Consider the following 25,696-nt stretch of genomic DNA (forward strand, 5'->3'; position numbering starts at 1 on the left):
TTTTATTATAAAACACAGTATTCCATTTCCAACAGGGACATCATACAGTAGAAAAGAATCCTTTTTTAACAATAAAAAAGCAATAATGAAAAGTTATCATAACAACTATGATAAAGAGAGTTCATGTTACATTTAAGAGAGAGGGGTTGAGTGACACTTTTGAAGTGCTGTGATGTTAGAGCTGTCCTGTCTACAGAAGGGTGAGATTATGAGTTGTGTTCTTAACTACCGAGTTATTGCTCCTGGAAAGTTGTGTTTGGCATTAAATGCAAGTCAGACATGACTGGCACAGCCTCATATTTCATCGTCACACAAACAGATAAAAGTACTGCATTCAGTATAAATAGCATATTCTGTTAAGACTCGTGTCGTGTACAACATAATTACATCTAGAAGTGTTCAAATATCCCTACAACTAAGAGTTGACATAGATTATCACAGTAAATACGGTTCTATTGAAAACCTTCACAAAAACCCACAGTACACAATGGTAGAAAAATAAGTTAAAAATCTGCATAAATATTTTACACAAAACAGTTATAAAATATGCTGTTTTTTTCTGACAAGGTTACACAAAACAGTTTTTACACCATCGGGTATTAAGCATTCTTTTTTCAGTTTGGTGCTTTTTAAAAAAACACATTCATTGAAGTTGAACACAAACTTTTTTTAAAAAGTGTCGTCCCCTTTTACACCACCCTTGGCTACAACAGTCATTTCAGATATACAAAATTGAAAAGGGAAGAAAGGAGAACTGCAGCATTGCCAAGTTTCGCTTCCTTTTATCGACACTTCACTTCCCCCGTTGAGCAGAGACCGATGACCAGCGTCCCATCCCATATAGATAAAGTTCCTATGAACAAGCCTTTCCCCTTAAGTATCAAGTCCACAGATGACTCCTTACAGGCTGAGCACAAAGACAGGAGAGAAAGACAGAATGAGAGAATGAGTTGTTCTCAGCGTGTCATAAGAGAGATTAAGTTTGAGAAATGAGCTTCACGCTGGATGTTCTGACATTGAGCTGATTCCCTTTATAGACAAATGACACTGTGTATTTTAAAGCTACACTAAACTTCTGAGGTCAATTAATGGAATAATGAACAACATCCAAGTATGACCTCATGTGTAAGTGAGAACAGGGAATGCCATGGGTCGTGGCTCCAAAATGGCCCATTTCCCAATTAACTGGCTTCACGGTACATAGGAACAGTGACACCGTGGGCGATGAGTAATCATCGACAATGATGTCTCACCACAGGACAGCCGGGGCTGCGGGTAATACTGCGAATGCACACACATTACCATACCATCAAAGCATCGGCATCATTTGATCTGCACTACAGCACGAAGAATAAGGGGATTCAAAATGTGACCGGCGCTACAGTACAGACTTGTAGCTTTAATAGTTGAGCTAACAAGCGAAAGAATACAGCAGCAGCTCTGTTTTATCTGTATTCAAAGAACCGCATTACTGTATATATATTAAAGCTTTGAGAGATGCAGATAAAAGATGCTTTTATGCATCAACAAAGCTTATGTCTGTACAACTGTGTGTGCACCAGCACTGCTAAGAACTATGCTTATACTGCTATTACTAAAAAGCAGAAAAGTTATTCATGTAGTTATTTATGTGAGTAAAAAAGTAAACTTCATTTGTTTAAATACTATAGAATAATAACATAAAATATGTTATTACATATCTGTAATATAAATAACATACCTGGCCAATAAAGCTGATTCCCATTATGGTTTTTGATTTGCATAATTTTTTGTTTGCTGTAAAGTGCTACAGAACAGCCGATCCATCCATAGATATCTGATATCTTACATGTTTGTGGTCTTTCACTGGCATGCACTCTTGTCTACATGTGGATTGTGTTGGTTTCTATTGTCTTTAATTTACTGATCCTACTGTAATGGGAGCGAAGTGTGTGCACCATTGGAGTCCAAGACAAATTTCCTTAAGGGGACAATAAAGTGTATCGTATCGTATCGTATCTACATGTATCCTAAAGTGTAAGTCTATATACTTTCCTTTATAACTAAGCACACGTGTCAAACTGCTTCAGCTTACCTGCGCTTCAGTCGCTTCTGAGGAAGTGCTCTGAAAGGACAGAAGAAGTCTGTGAGGCCACTTTACAAAAGCATCTTTGACGTTGTGAAGTTGATTCCAGTCTTGTGTAATGTATGATGTCAGAGCCACAACATGGACAAGCACTGTTGACTGTATACAATCCTACACTTCCATCCCATTTACATGCACAGGGATTCCAAGTACCCATCTATATTTGCTGCCACAGGCAGCAACCACCTCATTTGTTTGGGGGGATTTTATACATCAGGACAACCTTGACACAAACTGGCTGAGTGCTGACGGTTATATTCACTGTGAAACCAGAGTCCAGCAGCAGCCCCAACAGTTACTGAGCCTTCAGGTCCAATTAAAATCAGGCAGTCTGCGTGCTGATCAGCACACTTGTGAGCCATATATCTCCGGTAAGTTGACCACTCTGTTATTTTGGACACATCGCTCCTCTTCAAGAGGGCACATTTTCAGGCTTGTATATGAACTATAACGCTAACTTTGATTTTCATCGCAGTGACGAGAGTAGTGAGTCCGGCAGAGCTGCTTAAGTAGAATTTGGTGCATTTTAAGAGAGAGAGTAGGCTGTTAATCTACATTTTGACATTATAAAGAAATTAGATTTCACGTTTTAAAATCTGAAACTGTAATTAGTTCTATTTTTAAACAAGATTTTGGCTAAATCACTTCCTCAAATAAATCTCTGGTATTCAAATGTATCAGCCGAGCAGCTTAAACACCTGAAATTCATCTCTAGTAGAAGAAAATATTCATTATCACTGTTTTAGATTTCAGGCAAACTAATTAATATCTTGCTACTGCAGATGAATGACATCCTTGTCATCACTTGACTTTTTTAACCTAATATTTGAAGTCAGGAGTTGCTGCCCCCTGGTGGACCAAAGTGTTACTGATGCTGCACAAACGGGGAAACACAGGTGTGCAGGGCAGAGGTAGGTGCTTGCAAACACTTTCTTGTGGCACTTAAATGCTTCACACAATGAATCCTACTGAGCATTAGAATAATATGAACTGAGAATAAAATGCTCCTGCAGTAATGTGTGTTCCTGTCTCTGTTTGTGAATGTGCACAAAAAGGCCACTGGCATCACACACACACTCACCTATAGATGTTTGGGTCGAGCAGCATGGCCGTGTCCTGCGGTAACTGGGACAAGTGCACCACTTTAGTCTTCAGCTGCGATCGCTCTGTTTCGTTCACCCACACGTCAGGTAGTCTGCAAGACAACACACACACACGCAGAGAGGGGGACATGTGGTCAAGGTTTAGGCTCCAACTAAAAAAGAGGGAGAGAAAAGGGGGGACTGAGTGTGGGGAAGGTTGAATGGAGCGGGGTGAGAGAGATGAACAAAGAGCCTCATTGAGTCCAGCACACATGTTAACACCTCCCTCTGAACACTGAGTACATTTCCATAAGTAACACGGCCTTGACCAAAGACTGACACACAGGCACAGGGGAGTGCAGGTCTGCACACACACATACAGAGGGGAAGATACCGTCCTCCCACGTTGTTAATTAACAAACAACTTCTACTTTCTATGATTAGCTCGCTTTTAATGCATCTGAATAAATCAAACCAGGACCTGTGGAAGAGTGTGTGTAAGTGTGCATGTGAGATTGTGTTATTGTGCATTTAAAATGATCCATATGTGGGGTGGTCTCATCAAAGCAGCCTCGGGTTTGATTCCAACACTTGGCAAACTGGGCCAAAAAATATTCTTTGGAGAATTTTTCCCCCTGCATGTTAGAGTGTGTTTCTGTGCATTTAAATCCATCTATATTTGCATGCATGTGAGATTTTATGATTTTTTTCGCCTCTGAAGCACGAGGGTAGGGAGGTCTTTAGATTGACAGGCGCACACACATGTGCACATGATGTACTGTACGGCTCAGCTGCACCTTACTGTACAGCTTGATCCCCTGTGAATGAAGGGAGTGTATGAGAGCACTGGCGTGGCAAGTCGAGGTGCAGAGGAAACAAAGAGCTTAGCGAGTCGACTGCGCCTCCCCTCTCTCCTCCAGCTCCCCCCCCGTCTCCACCCCCAGCATTCCCCCCGTCACTACGTGCGTCATCACAGGAGCCCCCAGAGATGCAGACATACACGCACGCACATACACACACACACACCTTCTGCAGGCAGCCACCCAGCCAAATCACTCATTCACATGCCTAGTCAGCCCATTCAGCGGGACGGGGTGATGGCTGCCCTTCACATGCAGCACATTCAGTGAGACTTAGTGCAGGTAGAGATGGAGAACAAAAGAGAGAAAAAAGTGATGGGAAACAGATAAATGAAAAGAAGAATTCGCAGAGGGGAAAGGGAAAGTGGTGAGCGAGGGAAAAAAGTTAAGTGTCTCAAGTTAATGTACAACCACTCGCTTGAACAGTGATTGCAAATCCTTTTATGGCCTGTTTAAGTGCCTGGAGGCTGGGGCTAGCTACATGGGATAATTTAGTACAGACTATAAAGTACAGAAAGCCACAGTAGTGAACTCATAACCCACCAATATCCAACGATCCATTACGCAAAATAATTGAGGTTATAATAGTTATAAAAACAATTTGTAAAAGCATTATTTAACCTGAGCTTAACTCGATGCTCTTCAGTATCACAGATTTCAGATCAGAAAAAAATGCTACTTCAACAAGGGTGTGCACACATTCAAGCGTGTTGCATAAGAACAAAAGTAAGGGCCCAATTCTTGATCCATTCATAACATAAAGAAGCCAAACTGACTATATTGCTTAAAGTGGTAATCTCGAAGATCTCAGTTTTGTTCCCTTTGGTGGCACCTATGGCGATAAGCGGTAATTGCAGGAGCACACTTCCCAGATATCCAGACAGTGTCGCATGTGTCACGTCCACAGTTAGCTCTGGTTGTAACTCTTGCTGACGGTCGCTTTCCTTTTTCGACTGTTTGCCTTCATCTGAGCGTCTAATTCGTTTCTTTTTCTTTGTATTTTCACTTATTTTTGTCTGACCGCTCGGGTCAGCCCTACACATGGGTCTGTATGTGACTGACTGACTGATTGAGTGATGGTACTTTCAGAGCCGTAGAGAGAGAGAGAGTTGCGACATCGCAATGGTGGATCATGGAGCATATTGGACCTCCACTGAGCCTCTATACGGCTCTGGATACTTTGTTCAAGTAGTAGGCAGGGCTGCTCGTCCACTGTCCTCACCTACCTCATTGGCCTCATAAGGACAGTCCTTGTAACACATTGTCCACAATAGTAGATAGTAGATTACTGTTTACTCACAACACTTGCAGAGACAGATGCATCTGCTTAGCTCCGGCTACCCTCTCTGGCAGACCAACCACTGCTGGCTGACGGAAAACGTGTCACTAACTGGGCGCCGCTTGTGATTTTTTTCTGCAAATGTCACCACAGAAACCCAGTCTGTAATACTGCAAATGCAAAGGCTTTCATTAGCGGGCCATTGGCTCAATCACCATCGTGTTACCTCATTCAGTGATAGATAGTGACTTTTACATTTACTGAAATGAAAATCTTCAAGATTATTATTTTAAGGAAATGACAGCTGAAAACTGGCTTCTGAAAATGAAGCTGACACCGCGTCCAACTGAATGTAACAAAGTAAAATTAAGAAGCTTGCCCATGTGAAAGCAACGATGGCAAAGATATCTGATCATGTTGCATTTGATGGCAGGTTTATGGATAGAAAAGGAGAAAAGTTGTGCTCCTAATTTGTATCCAAAATGTAACCCTGAAAGGAAGCTATGAGTAAAGTCTCTCTCGTTTGATCTATCCCCTTTAATGGTTGGAGAGCAGAAAGAGGAAGTTGACGCAGACGCAGCGACAAGACAAGAAACAGTCCCCTTCAAAGCGGCCTTAAAGTTTAGCTAAGTCTTGAGTTAGTGTCCTTGTGCAAAGCAAACGTCGAATGACAGAGGAGGACCTGCTGAGTGTTAAATACGCAGTAAACACCCATGTGTGTTTGTGTGCACTGCACGCACATGTTCCACTCCAGAGTCACTGTAAACATGTCAGAGGGAGTGTGCTGTGGGACAGATGAGTAATTATTTTCTGATGAATGTGAGGCACACAGGAGGGCCAAACCGAGGGGGTCAGCGTGTCACACACGTGTCAGGCATAAGGATTTACACCAAAGTGTTCATATCACTCACACAAACATACTTTCAAAGACGTCTCCACCTAAAGAACCCGTCTAGTCACACCTAGCCAAATAAAGACAAATGGATATAATGTATTTTCCAGAGGAGACTCTTGGTTGGCTTGCTACTGTAAGAGGCAGACATGTATATTGTGAGTGAGGCCTCTGTGAAGAGAGCAACGAGGGGTACCAGCCCACTCTCTCAGCCTAGAATGATGGCTTTAAGACTTTGACTCTGCCAGGAACAAGTATATATTAAATCACTTTATATTAAACGGCTTTATATGTTACTCAGCAGGAATTACTGCTTGCTTTCCCTATAAACTGCATCATTCTGCAGGGCAGAGGAGAGGCAGCTCTGAGTGCTGATTCAGGCACTGCAAAGGTCGTTGCAGCCAAAAGAAAACCTGATATTGCAAAATCATACAATAATGCAATCACAATACACACAACTGCTCAATATTGTGATCGCACAATGAAATGGAAGCAGCTCTTTCAAAACACTTCATTAGTGCTGACAGGGATTTGACAGGGTTGCCATGCTAATTCTCATGGAGCCAGATTTGTGATTGAATAAACTGGGCTTATTTATCAATGGGTTTTGAATTATCAGTGGATTTAGATACCTACAGGAGTAGTTTTGCCAGTGCAAGTTTCAAAAGTAGAAAAAGTGGCACTATTTTCTTGGTGCCTTGTCCTGCCCTTTGCTGTTGGAAGTTCAGAGCAACTGTATGTCTTTCAAACACAAAATGACCACTCAAAATGCTGCAGCTGAAGTTAAAGTCGAGCTGAAACGGCATTTCGAGAGTATCTAGTTTCGGTATCGTGACGTATTTCCGAGTGAAATAGGACGTGCAGGCGGGACACATCATTAGAGGGATTTGATTTGATCGTTGAGAAGTGGGCGTAGACAGACGTTCTCCACAGCGCAGTAGCTAGCTAACTGACCGAGCGTTCTTGGTGCTCTGCGGCTAAATGTTGCAGATTGATTGGTTGAAATTGTTTGGTGCTAGCCTACGTAAGCACACAGGATATTTTTTTTTACAGGAAGAAAAAATGATCAGATTTTGATATAAGAATACGAAGAAATGGATTTTCTGTATTATTTTTTGGCCTATATTGTCAAATAGATGCACAAAATTACCGGGGATGTGATCTAAAAGGATTAAAATGACATTTTTCATTTCACCTCGACTTCAAAAAAGTGCGGATTAAAAAAGACAAGAAAAAGAAAAACAAGACTAATACTTTTCAGCAGCCTTCCTTGGCTGGGTTGAGTCAATGGTAGAGCCTAAGACTGCTGAGCAAATTCTTAAAAATTTGATTGACATCGATTTTTATGTTTCCTATTTGCGTGTGTGTTGCTGTTTAACCCTGAGTAAGATTTCAAATTAGATCTAAAAGTAGTAAAACCATCAATTTTACGTCTCTATAGTGTGAAGAAGTAAAAAAAAAATAAAACAGCAAGAACAGGGAAAAGTATGCAGCTGGTTATGTTAGAAAATGACACCGCCTGCTCAGGCAGGTCACAGCAGGAATTGGCCACACGTAAAACCTATTACTGATACGTGTGTTCATGATCAAAGATATGTACAAAGAAGACAAAGAATTTTCACACCTCTAATGGATGTCGCTAACAGACCATAAGTATAATAAAGAACCCTTTAACTCTGCCCGGATTCTGCATGCTGGCTTTGATGTGACAAAGATCACAAGATTTTCTTTCCTTGGGAGTTGAGGAGGTTTTATAACACAGAGATTGTAGGACTGATGTTATATTTCTGTATGTTTCATAAGCTTATACATCACTATCAAAAGTTAAATATAAGACTCTTTTGAAAAAGTAAATACTTTACTACATTTGATTTTGTTAGCACTGAAAACAACAAAACTGGCTAACAAAGGTTGAAGAGATAAATCATGCTTTGCTTGATAAACAACGTGCAGTTTGTCATAACATGATGTGCCAGTGGCTCGAGGCGTTCACTGTCACTGACTGTGTGTTCTACTGTTTGTTATTCTGAAGCACTCAACAGCGTGCAGGGGAATCCATTCACCCATCCATCAAAGATTAGACAGCAATTATGGTTCCCTTGTTGTCTCTCAGCCCACACAGCCCCCGCCTCTACCTCCTGTGTGAGCCGCTGCTGGTTCATGTTCAGAATGGTTCGTGTTAATCAGTTACTCATTAACCCAAATGGAGTTAATGAGTGTCAGTCAGAATGTGAATGGTTTGCTCCAGCATTAATAAACATGACTTCCCACATTCACACGGCTAATCATTGACTCGGTTACTGAGGACATACATGTAAACAAACACACCCACTGGCACACACACATTCACAGTGCAGCACTTGATGTTGACCTTGGTGTTGAGGGTCACGACACTTGATGGTTGAATAAATGACCACCAGATTGTGTGTCAGATACGAGGACATTACACCGAGTCAAAGATTAAATATTAACTTGGCTCGATTGAGACTCTACTAACCATCCTCGTCTCAAAACAATACAGTTCGCCAGATTTCCTCCCCTGAGCGGCGACTGCTGGCCTGTCAAGCTTTTGTTTTCATTACATGTGGAAATGATGTGCATGAGGCTGTACTTGGAGAGATACCCAGCGTTTGTTTAGCTATTCCAAAAGCAAAAAGCAGAAGTGTCAGGAAGTGATTAAACTGTATGTTTATCTCCTCTCATATAAGCTGCCATTGTTAGAGCAGGTTTAAGGACACAAAGGAAGCAGCTCTGTCTTCGTGTAATTTGGGAGGTTTGCAGCCCAGCAATGTCCTGCATCACCCAGTCAGGGCTCCAATCAGCTATAACAACCCACTCACTGTACATTATGCCTTACTAATTATAATATAAAACCAGGTCCATCTACCTCTATACTGCATTGCAAGAGCAGTGTCATAGGACTCTCTTTGGGACCATCAACTGGGATATGATTAGGGGTGGAATCACAGCGTAACTCACGATACAATACATGGCTCATGATAACGATGTCACAGAACAGCGATTCTGCAATTATTGATGTATTGCAAGACAATCCTATTATGATGCATCAAGATATCCGATTAATGTATTTATTTACTGCAATTTGGTGTCAGTTTCACAGAATTTGACACAAGCTGAGATGAAACAATGTCCGTGTTTTCAGTAAATTACATTTACAGAACAATAGAACGACTGTAAAACCAAATAAGGACTTTGGAAGTGGTTGGCGCATCTCTTAACTTCTTTCCATCGCTGTCCAACATTATCCTGCTGTCTTCTTCTTTTTCTTTTATCCTGCTGTCAACTTCTTCTTCTGCTAATGAGTTTCCGTTACCCTTATTCATGTCTTAAGCGCCACTCACTGCGAGAAAATCTGTTTAGAGCACCATATTTTGTAAATAAAAATATTGATATTTCACGCAAACCTAGCGACCAGTCAGGACGACAATATATTGCCATATCAATATTTTGTCCCACCCACCCCTAGATGTGATATCTTGTAAATGTAAGCTTCCTCTTGATTCTTGCTTTAAAAGGACAAAGCACAGAAACACTAAAAAACATGTTAGCTTAAATAGTGAGCTAGCTACGAGGGATTGGGCATTTCCAATAATCTCAATATTCGAGTAATCTAACTACCTTATGAACGAGTAATTATATATTTACTCTAGGGATGCACAATATTATCGGCACGTTATCGGTATCGGCCGATATTGGCTTAAAAATGAACTATCGGACATCGGCCAACACGCTGATATCCGCCGATATAATTAACCGATAAAATAAGGGGCTGCTGCATACTTGATTAAATTCCCGATCTCGGCGCAATGTCCCCGGCGCGAAGAAGACCTGCGCGGCGCAGCGTGATGACGTCACGCGTGTCTACCTGCAGCATGAGAGAGTGAGAAGCCAAAATGTCCGTGGTGTGGAAGTTTTTCAAAGTGTCCGAAATAGACAGCAAAACTGCTATTTGCAAAGACTGCTCAGCTTCAGTGATGCGAGGAAGAGCCAAGGCAAAGTCTTTCAACACTACAAACTTGATTAACCATCTCAAGACCCGTCACCCCGATCGTTGTAACAAATGCGATAAGAGTATCACCTGTATACTGTACGCTAATTCCAATACAGAAGAGAGTTTATGATCTCTGCAATTCGGCTAAATGAGTTGTAAAATATCGGCATATCGGATATCGGCAAAAAATCCAATATCGTGCATCCCTAATTTACAATTATATATATTTTTTTACCGTTAAAAAAAACGTATGTCGGACGCTGACCTCCTAGATATTACTAGGCTAATCTTCTCCGCTCGGGTATCATCTCAACGCTGTGAGCTAACAGGGCTAGCAAATGATGTGATGTGAGACTGCCTGTTCTTCTCCTTGTGCTTTAAGCACATATGGTTAAACATTGAACAAGTATTTCTATGTTTAACACCACATATCTTGCACAGCATGTTATCTTCATCTTTTTTGTCAAAGTACTTCCAGACATCACTTTTGTCCATCATTTGTCCCCAGCCCTACTAGCTACAGCTGACAAAATGTGGCAGCTGCAATTGTCATTTCAGCCCGTAAATTGGACAGTTGCTGACTAGAGATGAAGAGGTGAAGCAGCAGTGAGTCAATGGAGTGGGAGAAAAGTGAATTACATGCACTACTGATACAAACGTACAAGAATAAACGTATATATAGCGCTCATATATTCATCACCTGGTCAACTTTTATCTCCTGGGAGTCAACACAACCATGCTCACAGTTTAAGAGATCACTGCACATTTTCCTTCACCACCCTTCTATGGATTGCTTATGCGTATTAATTACCAGAACACTCACCAGCCCCGGGGCAAATGTATGACTCAGCAGCGTCACTGATTCTCCTGCATGGATGAAGTCACGCAGGAAATCTAGTTTTATCTCTTTCTGTTTAATTCTCCCCGTATCGCTCACTCTCTGGTTTCACTCGACCACATTTCTCTCCCCCAGAACCATTTTGTTCCCACTCCCATTTCTCACTTTCCTCCATTTCTCTGTCTCCCACATTATTTCCCTCATCTATTCTGCTTCTATCTGTGTTCGAGTCTCCGTATCAATCTCCATCTGTGTCTCTCTGTTTGGAATTAATATGAGGAGTCTTTCCTGATCACTAAACTTCATCTTTCTCTCCCTCCGCCTTTCCTCTTATTATTTCTCTATGCACAAGATTAAACTCCCACATGCAGGGCGGGGAGGAGATAGCGGAGGTGGATCTGAGAGGAGAAAAGGAAAGAAGAAGAGGAAGCATGGGGGGGGGGGGATGAAGCAGCATGAGGCTCAGAGAACAAGGTTTTGGCAACATCGGAAGCTGTCAGCTGAAGTTTACTTCATGATGCATCATCCGGGTTTCTTTGCTCTTCTTTTTCCGTAAGCCATTTTTCTTTGATTTCCAAACTCTAATTTGTCTCCTTTGACCTTATTCTCGTTCCCTCCCACCACCCTCCTCATCGTCCTCCTCTCCCCTGGCTTGCTTTTTTTCTTATCTCCCACCCTTTTTCACCTTCTTTCCACCTCACTTTCATTCTTCCTCTCTCTTCTCTCTGATCATCCTCAGAGGCTGTGCAGTCAGACCCTTTAATGGGGGAGTGGGAGTGTTGGAAGTAAGGTGGGAGCTTCCCCTGAGCTGAAAATCACAGCATCCTGTGAAGCTTTCTCTCTCTGTAAGAGAAAGACACATTTCATAAGCACAGTGCAGAACCTTCCTGCCCTTCTGCCCGATTGCTTAAATGAGCTGGGGCTTCAGAGGTGCCGAGGTTCACCTGAGGTGGGATGGGAATAGGTAGGCAACTCGTGCATACTAGGGGGAGTGGCTCGTGCCCCAATGGGCTATGAATAATTTTTTCTAGTGCAAATCCATCCAGAGCCATAGAAAAAGTAATTCTGGATCCTGATCAAGTGTTTAAAAAACTGTTTTGTGAGCCAGTTCAAGGTTAGTTCAAGGAAAACTGAGCCAAGCAGATGGTATAGAACCAGCGCCAGACCCAAACACCACCAGTCCTCTCCCAATCAGCCCGCTACGAGTGAGCACGAGCAGGTGTATCATAACTCTAAGTGAGGACAGTGGCTGATACTGACCACAGCTGTCCTCAGCCCCCTTTGAAGAGAAGACCTTGGGCTTCAAACAGAGGTGTCAGCGTGACATGCACTACAAGAGGACCTTGAACTTCACACTGAAAGATGTCACAACAAATATTGGATCAGCTCAGAGAAGAATGTTGGGTTGGATTTATAGCAGGCCCTGACATGAGGGAAGGCCACCATGTTGAGTGCACAACAGGACGGAGAGGAGAATCGTAAAACTATCAGAGAGCAATACATATATATTGTTAATGTTCATGCATGCATGATCCCCTGCTGCTCAAAAAGGAAATGTTTATAGACGATCCCGGGCTGTACATGGTAAGCATGTGCAGGACACTGTACATATGGATTCAGCTGCTGGCTTGTAAAATCAGAGACATTTTAGAGGTTAAAGCTGAATCCTAAAGTGTTAATGAACACATAACTGTCATGCACACAAACCCTTTACTGAAATATTCATACTGTATACTTGTTAATACTTGCCACTTATGTTGATAGTAGGTGGTCCATAAAACTAAGCAGTCATCTAATTGGATATTAGATTGCATACAAAGTAGTGCTGATGTTGCATGTTGCAGGGACTATGATATATATACAGATACAGATACAGCTGTTCTTATTTTATAAAAAAGAAAACTCTTATTGCTCAGATTTTATGCACATGGTGGCTTTTTCTTTATACACCGACTATAAAAAAATGTTTTCAATCAGAATATATTGCCTTTCTCACCATGTGGCAACATAACCCAAGATATCTAATCGTGATCTCTCTATCGTGATAGGTAGCGCAATACCAATATGCCAATCTTGGATCCCATCAACTATAGTCTGGTGACGATATAGCTTTAACTGTGAACATGCCGAGCGTGCAGCCAGCGGTTAGCGATAAATGACTTTCAGTCAAGACTTACTTTTCTCCACGTGCTGCATTGTTCACAGAAAAAGAAAGTTTTTCTTGTGATTTACTTTAATTAACGAGTCTTTTCTTTGCAGAAATTTCAACATCATGATGCCGATTAGTAAAAAGTAAAACTGAAGCATTGTCAGGTCCGTCATCAAGAGGAGAAGAAAACTACTTTTGAAATGCTTATTTGTTAAACGGAGGTTGGAATGATAATTTCTGATGCATTCAAGGACGTCGGGAAATCTGAACGCTGAACGGCTTTTGTGACGCAGCATCAAGGGAATTTGTTTCAAGCTAAATTTTAGATTTATAACAGATTGTTAGCTGTTAGCTGTTAGCATGGAGGTGTCTGTTAGCCGCTGATGGAAACCAGGATGTCATTACGGTGCATTACGTTCCGCTTGCTTTTGCTCTCCTAACAGACTGTTTTTCCTGCATACGCCTGCTGATACGTGATTGGTCAATATCACTCGTCCATCCCTATAATCCACATCCCTGCCTACAGATTCTACACTTCTATGCAAAATCTGTAACTAGAGATGACCAAAATGCTAAATGCTAATACACATGATAGAAATAAAAGCAGATGTAAAGAGTAGGGGATGGAAAATTGTACTCACATGTCCTCAGGTGTCCAATGTAGGAGGACCTTCACCTTGCCAGACCCCTCTTTCCTTCTGGCTAGCACCTGCACAGCGACGAGAAAACACAAGATGAACTATAAAAGATACAAAGTGCTAAGAGCCTGAGAGCAAGACGACCACGCTCGTCTCATTCTGTCATTTCACTCAAGTCTGTCTCTGTCACACTGTACCAGAAATTGACGTAGACCTGTAATTTAACCTACATATTATGGTTAATTTCTAATTTCAAGAGACTGAGTGATTTAACAAGCATCAGATTAGCATAAGTGTGTTGGGTTTGTCTCCTATTGCAGCATCCTCTCATGTCTGCGGAGAGCAGGCTTCAAAGGCATGCCCCCGTCATGGCCCCTTCTTTTCCAACGCATAATGAGGCTACATGCTTCAAACATCTCACCAAGTGATACAGTGGCTGATCATTACACTAATAAGCAATGTGAGAGCACTTAATAATGCATGCGAGAGCTCGGTGAGATTTCTATTTTCAACTGGATCCATCCCACATTCCTCTGCTACACGCTGAAACCAGGGAATTCAAAAGGCAGACAAAAGTTAAGATAGTTTCTGGACTTCACTGAGAAGTGCTTATCACAGCTGACATTCTTTAGCGACACTGAGCAGAAACGAGTCGCTGCTTATGTCAGCACCAGACACAACACGGCTTTAAACAGGCGTGCATCAACAGTTGTTCCAGTAAGTAAGGATCGCTTAATGTGTGATTTGTTACCTGGCTTTATTACCCAACTAATCTTATCTGCCAACACAACCTCAAACTCCAGGGCTTTTCTTCTTGTGCAAACACAGTTGAGACAATACCAGATTTCCTGCATACTTGGCCCCTGTCACGCATAACTTTTTATCTATCAAGCTGTGTTGGTTTATAGTAAAACTGGTCTGGTATTCACACAAATATTGTCAGTTAGGAAAAGCGAAGCTAGAAAAATAACCAGGAGCGTCTAAAATAGCCACAGATATAACCTCTTGCGTCAATGGGCTCTTTTTTGTAAGGAGCGTCTATTTTTAGGCGAGGGAATGAGCTCACATGTGAAGAAGCTCTCTTACGCACATGAATATCTGAAATTATTTTTGGGACTCGAGGGACCGGCTGCGGCTTTGATGGAAACTGGTTTGAGGACAGGAGGGAGAAGGTTCCCCGGAGACAAGAGACAGAGACCTAGAAATGACTCTCCTCCTCATCCTACAGCTTTTCTTGCTCTCACACTTCAGAGCAGAAACGCGTATTAGTGTCTTTGGTTTCAGGAAAACGCTTTCGTCTTCTATCTAGCACAAATTTAAAATGTGCATTTTGTTATTTGTCTGTATCCATACTTTCTCTAAGCTAGTGGTTTTGCAGTGAATTCAAGAGGGCAAGAGTGTATATGAATATTTAGATGAGCTTTCCAGGATCCGTCTGGCAAAAGTTGTAAGGAAAGTTCATTGTTTGTTACAGTCTGATGAATGTTTTGAAAGAAATATTCACACTCGGTAAGCAGATATGAATGTTGTTGTTGGCACGTCGCCTTTAAGATTGTCTGTGAGAAGCTTTGCAAATTTCAGCCAACTTGGCAAATCAGCCGTGTTGTTGTTTCTTGTCTGTAATACGGTGCGAGCATGAAACCCCTAAGAGTGGAAAAGAGAGCAAAGCAGCAGTAATCGTATGAATGATGCGATAAAGCGAGCCTTTCACACTTTAACGGAAATATTATTGATGTGAAATCAAATTTGAAAAACAAACATGGATACTGAAGTCTGACTCTGTTAGGAAGAATCAGAGGAGATCTGTGCATCCGTTTCCCTGTGTGTGAATCAGAGGGGGGCTGGGATAGGGGGAGACATGGAGTAGACCTTTGGGAGCGTCCAGCAGGGTCAGTGCTTTCTGGGTCATGTTTGTGAACATGACTGTGTGTGTCGTTGACTTGACATAGAAATACTACGAAATTACAAATAAAATAAATGTGTAAAAAATGCACAAAAGTCTGCATTAAAAAAATACTTACTGAAAGTGATACGTTTCATACGGCAGATTGGCCAACTGCACTATTTTATATTGTTGGATAATAATTACTGATGCAATAATGTGTACATTACTTCAATGATGCGGTTACCAAAGATGGGGCTAATATGGGGCCAGTAACAACTGTATACATTTCTAGCTTGTACATTTTACCCTTTACATCTTAACCTATAATAATAAATCATATCGTATTTGTTCTTCTGTGTTATAAATCTGAATCTGAAAATCAGTTACTAAAGTGATAATTTAGAAGATTTTCATTGAAACAAATGTCTGTTAAGTCACTATGTATCGCTGAATGAGGTAACACAATGGTGATTGAGCCATGGCCCACTGATGAAAGCCTTTGCAATTGCAGTATTACAGACTGGGTGTCTGAAAAAATCACAAGCGGCGCCTAGTTAGTGACGCGTTTTCCATCACTCAGCAGTGGTTGGTCTGCCAGAGAGGGTAGGCGGAGCTGAGCGGCTGCTTTCTGTAATGGGGGTAGTGTATTAGAGAAACCTGACTGTCCAGGTTAGAATTCTCATGAAGAACATGGATCTCTCTGCCATGCATACAAGGAAATAGATAGGGATGCACCGCTTGAGAAAATCAGGGCAGATAACGATGTTTAAAACAACAATTTTGCTGATAGGCGATATCAATTTTTTTAATCATTATTACTGCCCCCGTCTGGATAAGGGGCCAAAATTAACTTAAATGATAAAAAAATAAATGTATTCAGGCCTTCATCACACTCTTTGAGAAAGCATGAATTCAATCTTTCAAATTCCCAACACATCTTTTATTTACACTGAAAAAAATAAAAAAATAAAACAACTACAAGTACAATTACAATAACGTACAAGCACCTGATTAAAGTACAAACATTTTTCAGTGCTTACGTAGCCTAACAAAAATCTTTCTGAAAACATAAATACTTTTATGTTACAATTAAATTTACTGCACATTTAAAGCAGTTAAATAATAAAAACATCAGCTGCGCTGCCATCTGCGCATGCCACCTTATTTGCCAATGTCGGCTGATTCCGATGTTCATCCGATGCATCGGTGCATCCCTAGAAATAATGTTTCTAATCAACTTTTTACAAGTCTGCATGTGCATGACAAAAAGCTGCAGACAGGAAAGTAACCGCTAAAGTATCAGCTGAACATCTGAACAAAAGGAATGATCCTTAAGAGTGACTTGTTCTCATATTTAGAATAATTCCATCCAAAGACACAAATAGCCTGTACAACTTAAAATAAGTCAGTTCCCACAACTGAACATTTGACTAGTTCAGAGATTTTCATGCCAGGTGGAAAAGCTCCCCTTTCTCTGTCCGTCTCTCTGCCAGTCTTCGCTGAGCTTACAGTCTGCTCCTATACAGACACGCACGCCAAAGAGTCAGGAAGCAGCCTCAAATCTTCTCTCATTAATACAGTAACAAAAACCAAGCCATGGTTCCAGAATAAGGTCACGATCATGATACACAATGAAAACATAGGCTGTATCTTTCTTCTCCATTGTTTATACAGATCAACTGGAATTTCTATTTGAGACCCCACTTTCATTTTCCACTTCAATCCAAAGAAGATGCAAAAACTTCTTCCAGCATTTCAGAGAATTAGTCTCACCTCATAAATTACAACTGTCACTGCATTTTGTTCTTGTTTATCTGTCTCTGCCTTTATCTGCGAGCTCTCCATTTGGGCTTGGCTGGCTATTGCTGCTCCACAATAACACCCACACAAGGGAGACAAGACAACCTCTCAGAGACAACAGCAGGACCTGGCTGCAGCATTATCCTGAATCCTGTGCTGGCTGTAATGGGCTCTACAATAAGCGTCTCAAGCCTTGCGGCTATGACTCAGTACACCAGCAGCTGCTTTACTGCCCTTTTAATTAAAAATACATAGCTGTTAACCTGTACCCTCTCGCCCCTCACAGCACCAGGTTAATAATCACAAGCCCAGGATACACTTGAAAAGGCCATGACCATGTATGTAAAGGCTGGAGATGAAGAAGTGGGCTTGTGTTTAAGCAGCATGAAGTGATTTGTGAGCTGAGTGGTTTGTTGATGGAAGTTGGTGCTTTAAGGGAAAGATACTAATCCTTTATAGGCACAAGTGAGGGAGGTAAGAGAGAGAGAGGGAGGGAGGGAGAGGGGGAGGTTATAGGGAGTGAACAGTGGATATTAGTGTGGCTCAAAAACAAGGCAGTGAAAACTGCAGGACCAAAGCCAGCGGAGGTCCGGACGGCTAAAAAGTGGGTGCCTGTCTCGTGTCAGGGGGTCAAGCTGTGGATGACGTAGTTTGGCGGATTGGCCCAATAACAAAAATATCCCATCATAAACATGCCTGAGTTGCTCTGGTGTGTCAGCAGGCCCACCGGCCAAACTCCACAGAACCCCCACGGCTATGCTCCATCTCCTCAGGCCTGGGAGGGTCCACTGGGGCCCGGGGTTTGACGCAGCACCGAAGTCCTTCTGCACCACAATCCTCCAGGGGTTAGCGAGAAGGGGAGTGTATGCCCAACTGGCCAAATCTCCTTCCGATTCCAAGACCCTGACCTTCATTTAACCTCCCTCTTCTGTGTCCTTTCTCTCAAAGTCTCTGTTTCTCTCCATTTGTTACTCTCCCTCCCCTGGCTGTCTCTCCCTCCTCCTCAGTCTGTGTCCAAGTATGCGGTTACCTCCCATAACCTCTTCCCAAGCTTTAGCTTCACTTTTTTTCAGCTTTTCAGCTCAAGTTGTTGGCTGCTGGTGAGCAGCTGAGGTTTTATAGGAGCAGAGCAGAAGTGAGCCGAAGAGCAGACCAATACCGTAGTGAGGATAGCTCTGATCTCAACACAATAGGTTGATAGTGCTGTGTTTAAAGCACCAGCAGGGATTGAAATGGAGTGGACACAGAGTCAGTTTGGTGGCTAGCATGATGGCTAAGGCGGGAGAAAAAGCAAGACATGTGACAAGGCAAAGACCTTGTGGTGAAAAAGAGCAGCACCGTAGCTATTTAGAATTGTCTTGGATTCAGGAGAGACGATTTTTTTTCTCTTACACAGCTTAAAAGTTTGATCTCATGTAACGAGGACAGAAGACTAATCTTTCTCTATCTAATACCCAATTTTAACCACATTGCCCACACTAATAAACCACCCTCCTACTGTAGTGAGCATGTTTGTGCCTTCAAATGTGGAGGATGTATCCAAGTACTTTAACGCGTGACGTACCCTAGGAGATGTTACCACCTTTCTCCCGAGCAGTACACTAATTGTTTCTGCTAGGTTAGCCAGTGGTGGCATGCTAAAAGAGTTCTCACATTAAATGTATAATTGATATCCGAGTACACTCAGTGGGAGGAAAATACCCTAATGGCAAATTTTCTACCTCTAGAAACAATTACACAGGTCAGATTTCTGCTCATAGGGACTCACTGTAAGCTTCCCTGTGGCGGACTAATGATGACCAGCTCTGTTTTTCCATTGTTGTACATATTGAGCGTCTTGCACAGGAGTGAGAGTGCTCCCTAGTGGAACTTCACCAGAAAAGCATTCACACCCTTCACATTCAAATTGTATTAAAATTCAACCTTAATATTTTAATAAACCTTCATATTGCATTAATTCATTCTCTCTTTGAAAACATTGTCAGTGAGGTGGAGAAAACTTGTCTTTTGAGTGCTCTTATTTACCCTCATTGTGAGGTGCCAAAGCATTTTAGAGCCTGTAAATTATGAATTACGCACTGGGCTCAGAGTGGACGAAGCGATGCACGCAAAGATAATCCAATTGTCTTTAGCGTGCAGCCCGATTCAGAGAAAAACAACATCAAGCCTTGGGGTGATTCACAGGGTTCAATTCAAGTGCACTGAGAAAAAAACCTGCAGTCAGTGGAGGCAGAGTCTCAAACAGTGGTTCTTTCATGCCCCCTGTCGTCTAAAAGGAATATATGCAAGAAAAAAATTAAAGACTCGCCAGATTCCTTTTTTTTTTTTTGTACATTAGACAGATTGAGATTTAAATGTATAATAAAGTAAGTCAAAGTAAGTGACCTTTAAAAGTTTTCAACAATGTCTCAACAGGCATGTGTTAAGGCTTTGTTTTGTCTGCTAAATATCAGGGTTATGCAAGTGTTTGTAGTGTTTGTAGTGCACAGGAATACTTCTACTACATTATAACATAAACCTTTCAATAAATAGATGCAACAAAAAATGGGTGATGTATTAATGCTAAAGTAAAGCTTTACAAGCAGAAGAATGCACTGAAAAAAAGAGAATGCATCCTTAAACCTCTGTCTCTGACCTCAGCTGCTTGTTGTGTTTAAACCCATTAAAGTGGAAAACGGGTTGCCGGAGGCAAACACTTTATAACGCTGACAAAATGATTGCAGCTGCACACAGACTCACCGTGCTGTTGAAGACCACACTGTGGCCGTTGCCCACACTTTCGATGTGGGTTGCGAGGTTGAGACAGATAGCCCTGTGCCGAATAGCATCCATGGTTTGGGCATCGAAGAAGTCGTGGGGCCTCGCTGGAGGAAAGAGAAGGACAGGCTCGCATGAGAGTCAAACAAGCATACGGTAACACCAAAGATCCCACTGAGGCCCTGATATATCAGAATATATATATATATATATATAATGACTTTTCAGAGTCTTTCTGTAAGTAACCACAACTATGTCACCATCACGTGCTTTGTGTCGTTTGTGGTTTTACAGCAGAAGTAATGACATCCGCGTTTAGTTGCTCTGAATAGCTGCCTCACTGTACGTACGCAGTAGTGTGGATACAGTTTCTGTTGAAACTCATCCATAAGTGTAGAATGACAACAACAGAGAACAGTCCTCCAAAACATTTGCTATATTTGCGCAAAATAACAAAACTTGAAGAAATATGATCATCTCTGTTTGCTTATTTTTGTTTTCTCTTTAGGAAAGGAGATGTGCTGTTTGCATAGATCATGTCCATCAAATGTCAGAGGATCTCAAAATGCTTCCAACTCCATGTATGAACGGATATTTTAGAGTCGTTACAGAAGATTTTCTCCTTTAAAAAGTGTAGTACGGTGTAATTCAAAAGTGTTATTTAAACAAGATTCAAAGGCAGAAAAATGACGGCATTTAGATGGATAGAAAATATCTAAAACATCAGCCATTTCCCTGCTGACCAAGGAGTTCAAGATACAAGAGAATAAGTGGATACAAGTGGCTGATTTGTTTCCAACCAATCAGGTACAGTATGAAACAGGATACAGAGACTTTTGTAAAACTTAATACACTTTGGTGAATTTTGTTGGTTTGATTATTTTCTATTCGATTTAAGAATGTCATCCCATCTTTAATGCAAGAACGGTTCTCTTGGGTTCTTTCATTTGTCTTTGTGTCTATGTCTCATGAATAAAAAGCTTTTTTAAGAGTGTCTTTGAATGCACCACAGAGCAGTTTTCAAAAGTAAAACTCACAGTAACAAGTGATATGTTTTAAGACAACAGCAGCAAATTGCAACAACCTATTTGTGTGTAATGTAAAACTATTTAGATAATGACTCAACTTTGATGCTTCATATTAATAACACATCATTAAACACAAACATAATCTACATTTCAACACAAGTAGAAGCACACAAGTGGTCTTTAGAGTTTGCATAATGCAGACACGGGCCATCACAGGCAACACCCGCCACTGGTTAACAAACTTTCAGTATCAACCAGATGCATCCGAGATCAACTTAAAAAAAGACTAAAAAGTTGTTCTCTGAAATACAGAACATTGCCACAGGGAGAATCCATATGTACAGCTGGTATGAGCCTACGTACGTGTGTTTGTGTGTGTGAAAGAGATGTGGGGCGTTAGAAGCTTAAAAATCAGTTTCAGCTGTTTCAAATGTTTCATCTTCTAATTTCCCAACAGAGAAAAAACAGAAAGCACAATGAGAAAGATTCTGAAGCAGGGTAAGTTTGTGTGTCTGTTAGGTACGTACGTAGGGAGCACCTGCGTTTGTTCTTGAGTTTCTTCCTCTTGTTGAGTCCGGCCTTGGAGGGAGACTCCTCCTTTAGTTTGGCCTGGCTGGACATTTTAGAGGAGCTCTGTTGGCTGAAGTGGCTGGGGACATGGCGAGCTAACCCTCCTTGGGAAGCAAAGCTCGCATTGCAGCCTCCAACTACACACTGCGGAACAACAAAACAACGCAGGAAATGTTTTGGATATGGCATATGGTAAGAACTTTTTAAATAAGCAACTAAGAAACTTTATGAAGTCAATGGCTTTGCAGAGCAGGTTCTGTGTAGCTAAGAGGTAAGATGATTAATATGTTCCCTAATCATCAGATTTTGGATTATCAGCAGCAGGTGTGTATTGTTTCTGCGTAATTTTTTTTACCTTGAAGGGTTTATCTCCACTGTGGGTCAGCATGTGTCTCTGGAGCCAACTCTGACTGGTGGACGGTGTGTTATACACCTTACAGCCTTTCCATAAACAGACAAAAACCTGAGGGATAAAAAGAAACCGGCATGAAGAGAGGAGTGTTGTAAACAGACAAATAAAAAGACAACACCATGGAGGAAAGTAAGAGAGAGACAGGGAGGCACAGTAAACAACAAACAAGTTGCCAAAGAATGATTTTCTCTAATTATATATGTACAGTTCAGAGTCCTAAATTTGAACTGTTCTCTGGAGTCTGTAGTCTTTCTTGAATGCAGCGTACAGGTGAAAAAGGCTTCTCTTGGACCTTTTGTCTTAGTCAAGAAAGAGAGCTTTATACTCAACTTTGTAAAACTTGTCCTGACTGTTCTCACTATAAAAGTACTGTACAGTACGTGGCACATTACAGCTTAGTAAACTGCACTAATTTTACTATTACAGTGGCCTTTAAAACATCGCTGAATTTAACCTGTTATTATTGCTGTACATCTAGTGGTATTCAGAAAGCTTTACTGTAATGTTTTCCCGGGTTTCAGATATTTTTACCTACAGCCAAATAACATGAAAGTTAATTTGATTTTATATTATGTTTCACAACATTGAAACACTAGATCTTAAACATTTTAACAGCAACAGTTTCTTACAAACCAGTGTCCCTGCTAGTCCAGTTAATCCAACAAAAAGCCGAGTGAACATTGGGACTATTTCTTTGGCAAGATGTAGTTCAAATGAAATCTGCTTTGAGCAATATGCGCTAACCCCTTTAACACTCAATGGCTGCATCCAGTCCAGTTGCACCAAATGTGTATGGATGGACTGTCAAATGTAACAGCAAAATAGCTCTTTATCTTTCTTGACTTATCCTGTCCTTCCTGTCTGACTTCCTGTCTGTCTGATAGGAAGTCAAGCATAAGTCCAAAAGTTTAACGTCTACTGACCCCTCCTCTCTGCCCATCAACGTGAATGCCCCTTATGTGCTCTGCCAGATCAGGACTGGAGTTGAAGCACTGTGGACAGAGGTCCCAGCAGCAGGCATAGGCTACTGTTTTAGGCCCGGAAGAGCTGGCACTGCTCTGTCCATTCATCATTGCAGGGGTTGACCGCCCGCTGGATACCGTGCTTTCCATCTCCATCAGGGTGCTGCTGATACTGAAAGAACAGAGAGAGTGAGATGAACACAGAGCAAATGTAAAAGCATGGGTGCTTAACCCATAAAGATTATCTTCATAGCTTTGCACAGTCATGAATAACAGGTGCAGCCACATTAAATGTCACTATGCGTGAAAGCCTTCAGGCTGCAACCGATTTGCCATGCATGCCACTTTTATCCCTCATGCCAAATCAATTATATCTTGTATTTAATGGGTCTAGCACAATATGATAACATTTTTTAACTATCAACACAACTTAAGGGCTCATAGGCGACACTTTCCCCATCACTCATTCACCAAGAAAACTGTTACTTATTCCCATTTCAAGTCCAGAGAATTAGCTCCAGTTTTATTCATGAGATCAGTGAAATTAGAGATTTGCATTCAGTTTGTCTTCATTTTTCAATGTGAGAGAAGAAGCTGCATTTCTGAGGAGGGGAACTTTTTAAAGTGGAAACCACACCAGGCAAAAACAAATGATACAGGCAGAGTAATGAGTGTCACTCTGCAGGAACACTACTAGGGAGACCAGGGCATCAGCAAGAGGGGACGGTTCAGCTAAATTTAAGTAAGCTGCATTTGGTCAATCCGCAGTTTCAGTAAGAGCAACAGAAAGGTGGAACTTAATTCCCACCCATATCAGAGACTGCACAGGCTTAAGCATTTTAAAAACAAAACTTAAAACATGGCTTAAGGCAAACCTGTCATGTGATCACGGATTGTAACCTTTGTAAGGAACCGTCCTCCAAATTGGAGAGAAGGAAAGGTATATTGGAATGTATGTTGTTTTAATGTCATACACTGTCAAATTTGTTAATTTGTACTGTTATTAATTGTTTGTAATGTTTGTTTTTTAGATCTTCCTGCCCAGGGATCACAGATGTAAATTAGCTAACTCCTACCAAACAGCTGTGTTGTGCACGGCCCCTGTCAGATAAAGTAATAAAAGTAAACTAAACACATTTTATGTGCATTTTAACTATTAACTATATTTTATGTTCTGATCTTCAGTGTAAGTTGCTACTATTTATATCAACCTAAAGTGGAAATAAATAAGGGGTTTGAGTTGATTACAATATCAGAAAGACCCAACAATGCACGAGCCAAAAATGCAATCTATTAACAAACAAAAACTAAAAAAACATTATTTTTCAGTCTTTGCTGGTTCAAGAAAGCAATGCTAGGACCACCATCTTCAACCATCACTGGTGCAGAATAACCTGTCACTTTCTCCACCAACCTGTCCTCAGAGTCCATACGGCTCAACGGTTCCCCATCCGAGGAGGAGATCTCCACGCTCGGCCGCCTCTTGTCGCCCAGCTCCCCGTCTCCACCGCCGCTGGCTTTCTCCCCATCCTCACAAACTGTTTTGCTCTTTTCACAGTCTATCCCCGAGCACCGACTGTCCTCACCCGGCTCCTCCTTCGCTTCCTTTATTGTGTTATCGTTGGCAGGTTCGTTGTTACCTTCCACCGGGCTTTCCTGTGACTCTGGCTTTTGCTCCGGTTCTTCCGCGGCGGTTGTCGCCTCCTGGTCCACCGTTACAGCACTGTCGTCTGTCACAATCGCCTCGCTCGCGGCCTTGTCTGTAGCTGCTGCGGGCTTCTCTTCACCGGCCTCCGCGTCCACCTCTTCCATTTTCGGTTCTACACAACTGCCTGGTGGTTCCTCTGTTTCCGGTTCGGTGAGGCCCTCTTCTTTCCCCTCACCGTTGCCCTCATTTGTCTCCACAAGCGGTACATCGTTCTCAACCGACAGTGCGGGTGTTTCTTCTGCAGCCGCAGCAGCCATTTCAGCGGCGTACGTTCGTACCGTGGGACACTTTCAGCATTAAAATTCAACCGTGGCACAGTCAAGCGCTTCACTGCAGAAGAAGGGCGGGGTCAAAGCACACTGTCTGCTCTCTGATTGGTCAGAGGTGGCACGAGGAGGGGAAACTCTGACGTTGGTATTTAAACTTTCCATGTGGTTCAGAAATCACATAAATTCTTTCAAATACAGGAGCCACAGTATTTCTCATAGTGTTTACCATACACGTTACCTAAAAAAATAGTATCTACTGAGGCCTCTGGATAGTACACTGTAATAATGCTTTAAAGTTAATTAGTTAAATTAATGAGAAGAAATTTGTCTAGTAAGGGTGGACTCTGATTAACACTGTGAATGCACTCTGAATACACGTTAAGGTCTTTTAAAAACTGTCCTGAAGGAAACATGCTGCTATTTTACTAAA

The 25,696-nt window shown here is 41.7% G+C and overlaps 1 protein-coding gene across 1 annotated transcript; it reads right to left on the reverse strand.

Annotated features, from left to right (window-relative positions):
* LOC138612834 (zinc finger protein aebp2-like) lies at positions 1 to 25,299 on the reverse strand. The gene is made up of 9 exons (XM_069686306.1): positions 24,704 to 25,299; positions 23,251 to 23,461; positions 22,271 to 22,378; positions 21,873 to 22,059; positions 20,300 to 20,424; positions 13,879 to 13,946; positions 3,207 to 3,320; positions 2,075 to 2,104; positions 1 to 907 (listed from the first exon to the last, which is right to left on the reverse strand). The coding sequence occupies exons 1-9, from the start codon at positions 25,252 to 25,254 to the stop codon at positions 901 to 903; spliced, it is 1,401 nt and encodes a 466-aa protein (XP_069542407.1). The 5' UTR covers positions 25,255 to 25,299; the 3' UTR covers positions 1 to 900.
* Between the last annotated feature and the right edge of the window lie 397 nt (positions 25,300 to 25,696).

This window comes from Semicossyphus pulcher, unplaced genomic scaffold (assembly GCF_022749685.1).
Source record: "Semicossyphus pulcher isolate SPU_LCO1_2020_fin unplaced genomic scaffold, fSemPul1.0.p SCAF_8, whole genome shotgun sequence".
Taxonomy (NCBI): domain Eukaryota; kingdom Metazoa; phylum Chordata; class Actinopteri; order Labriformes; family Labridae; genus Semicossyphus; species Semicossyphus pulcher.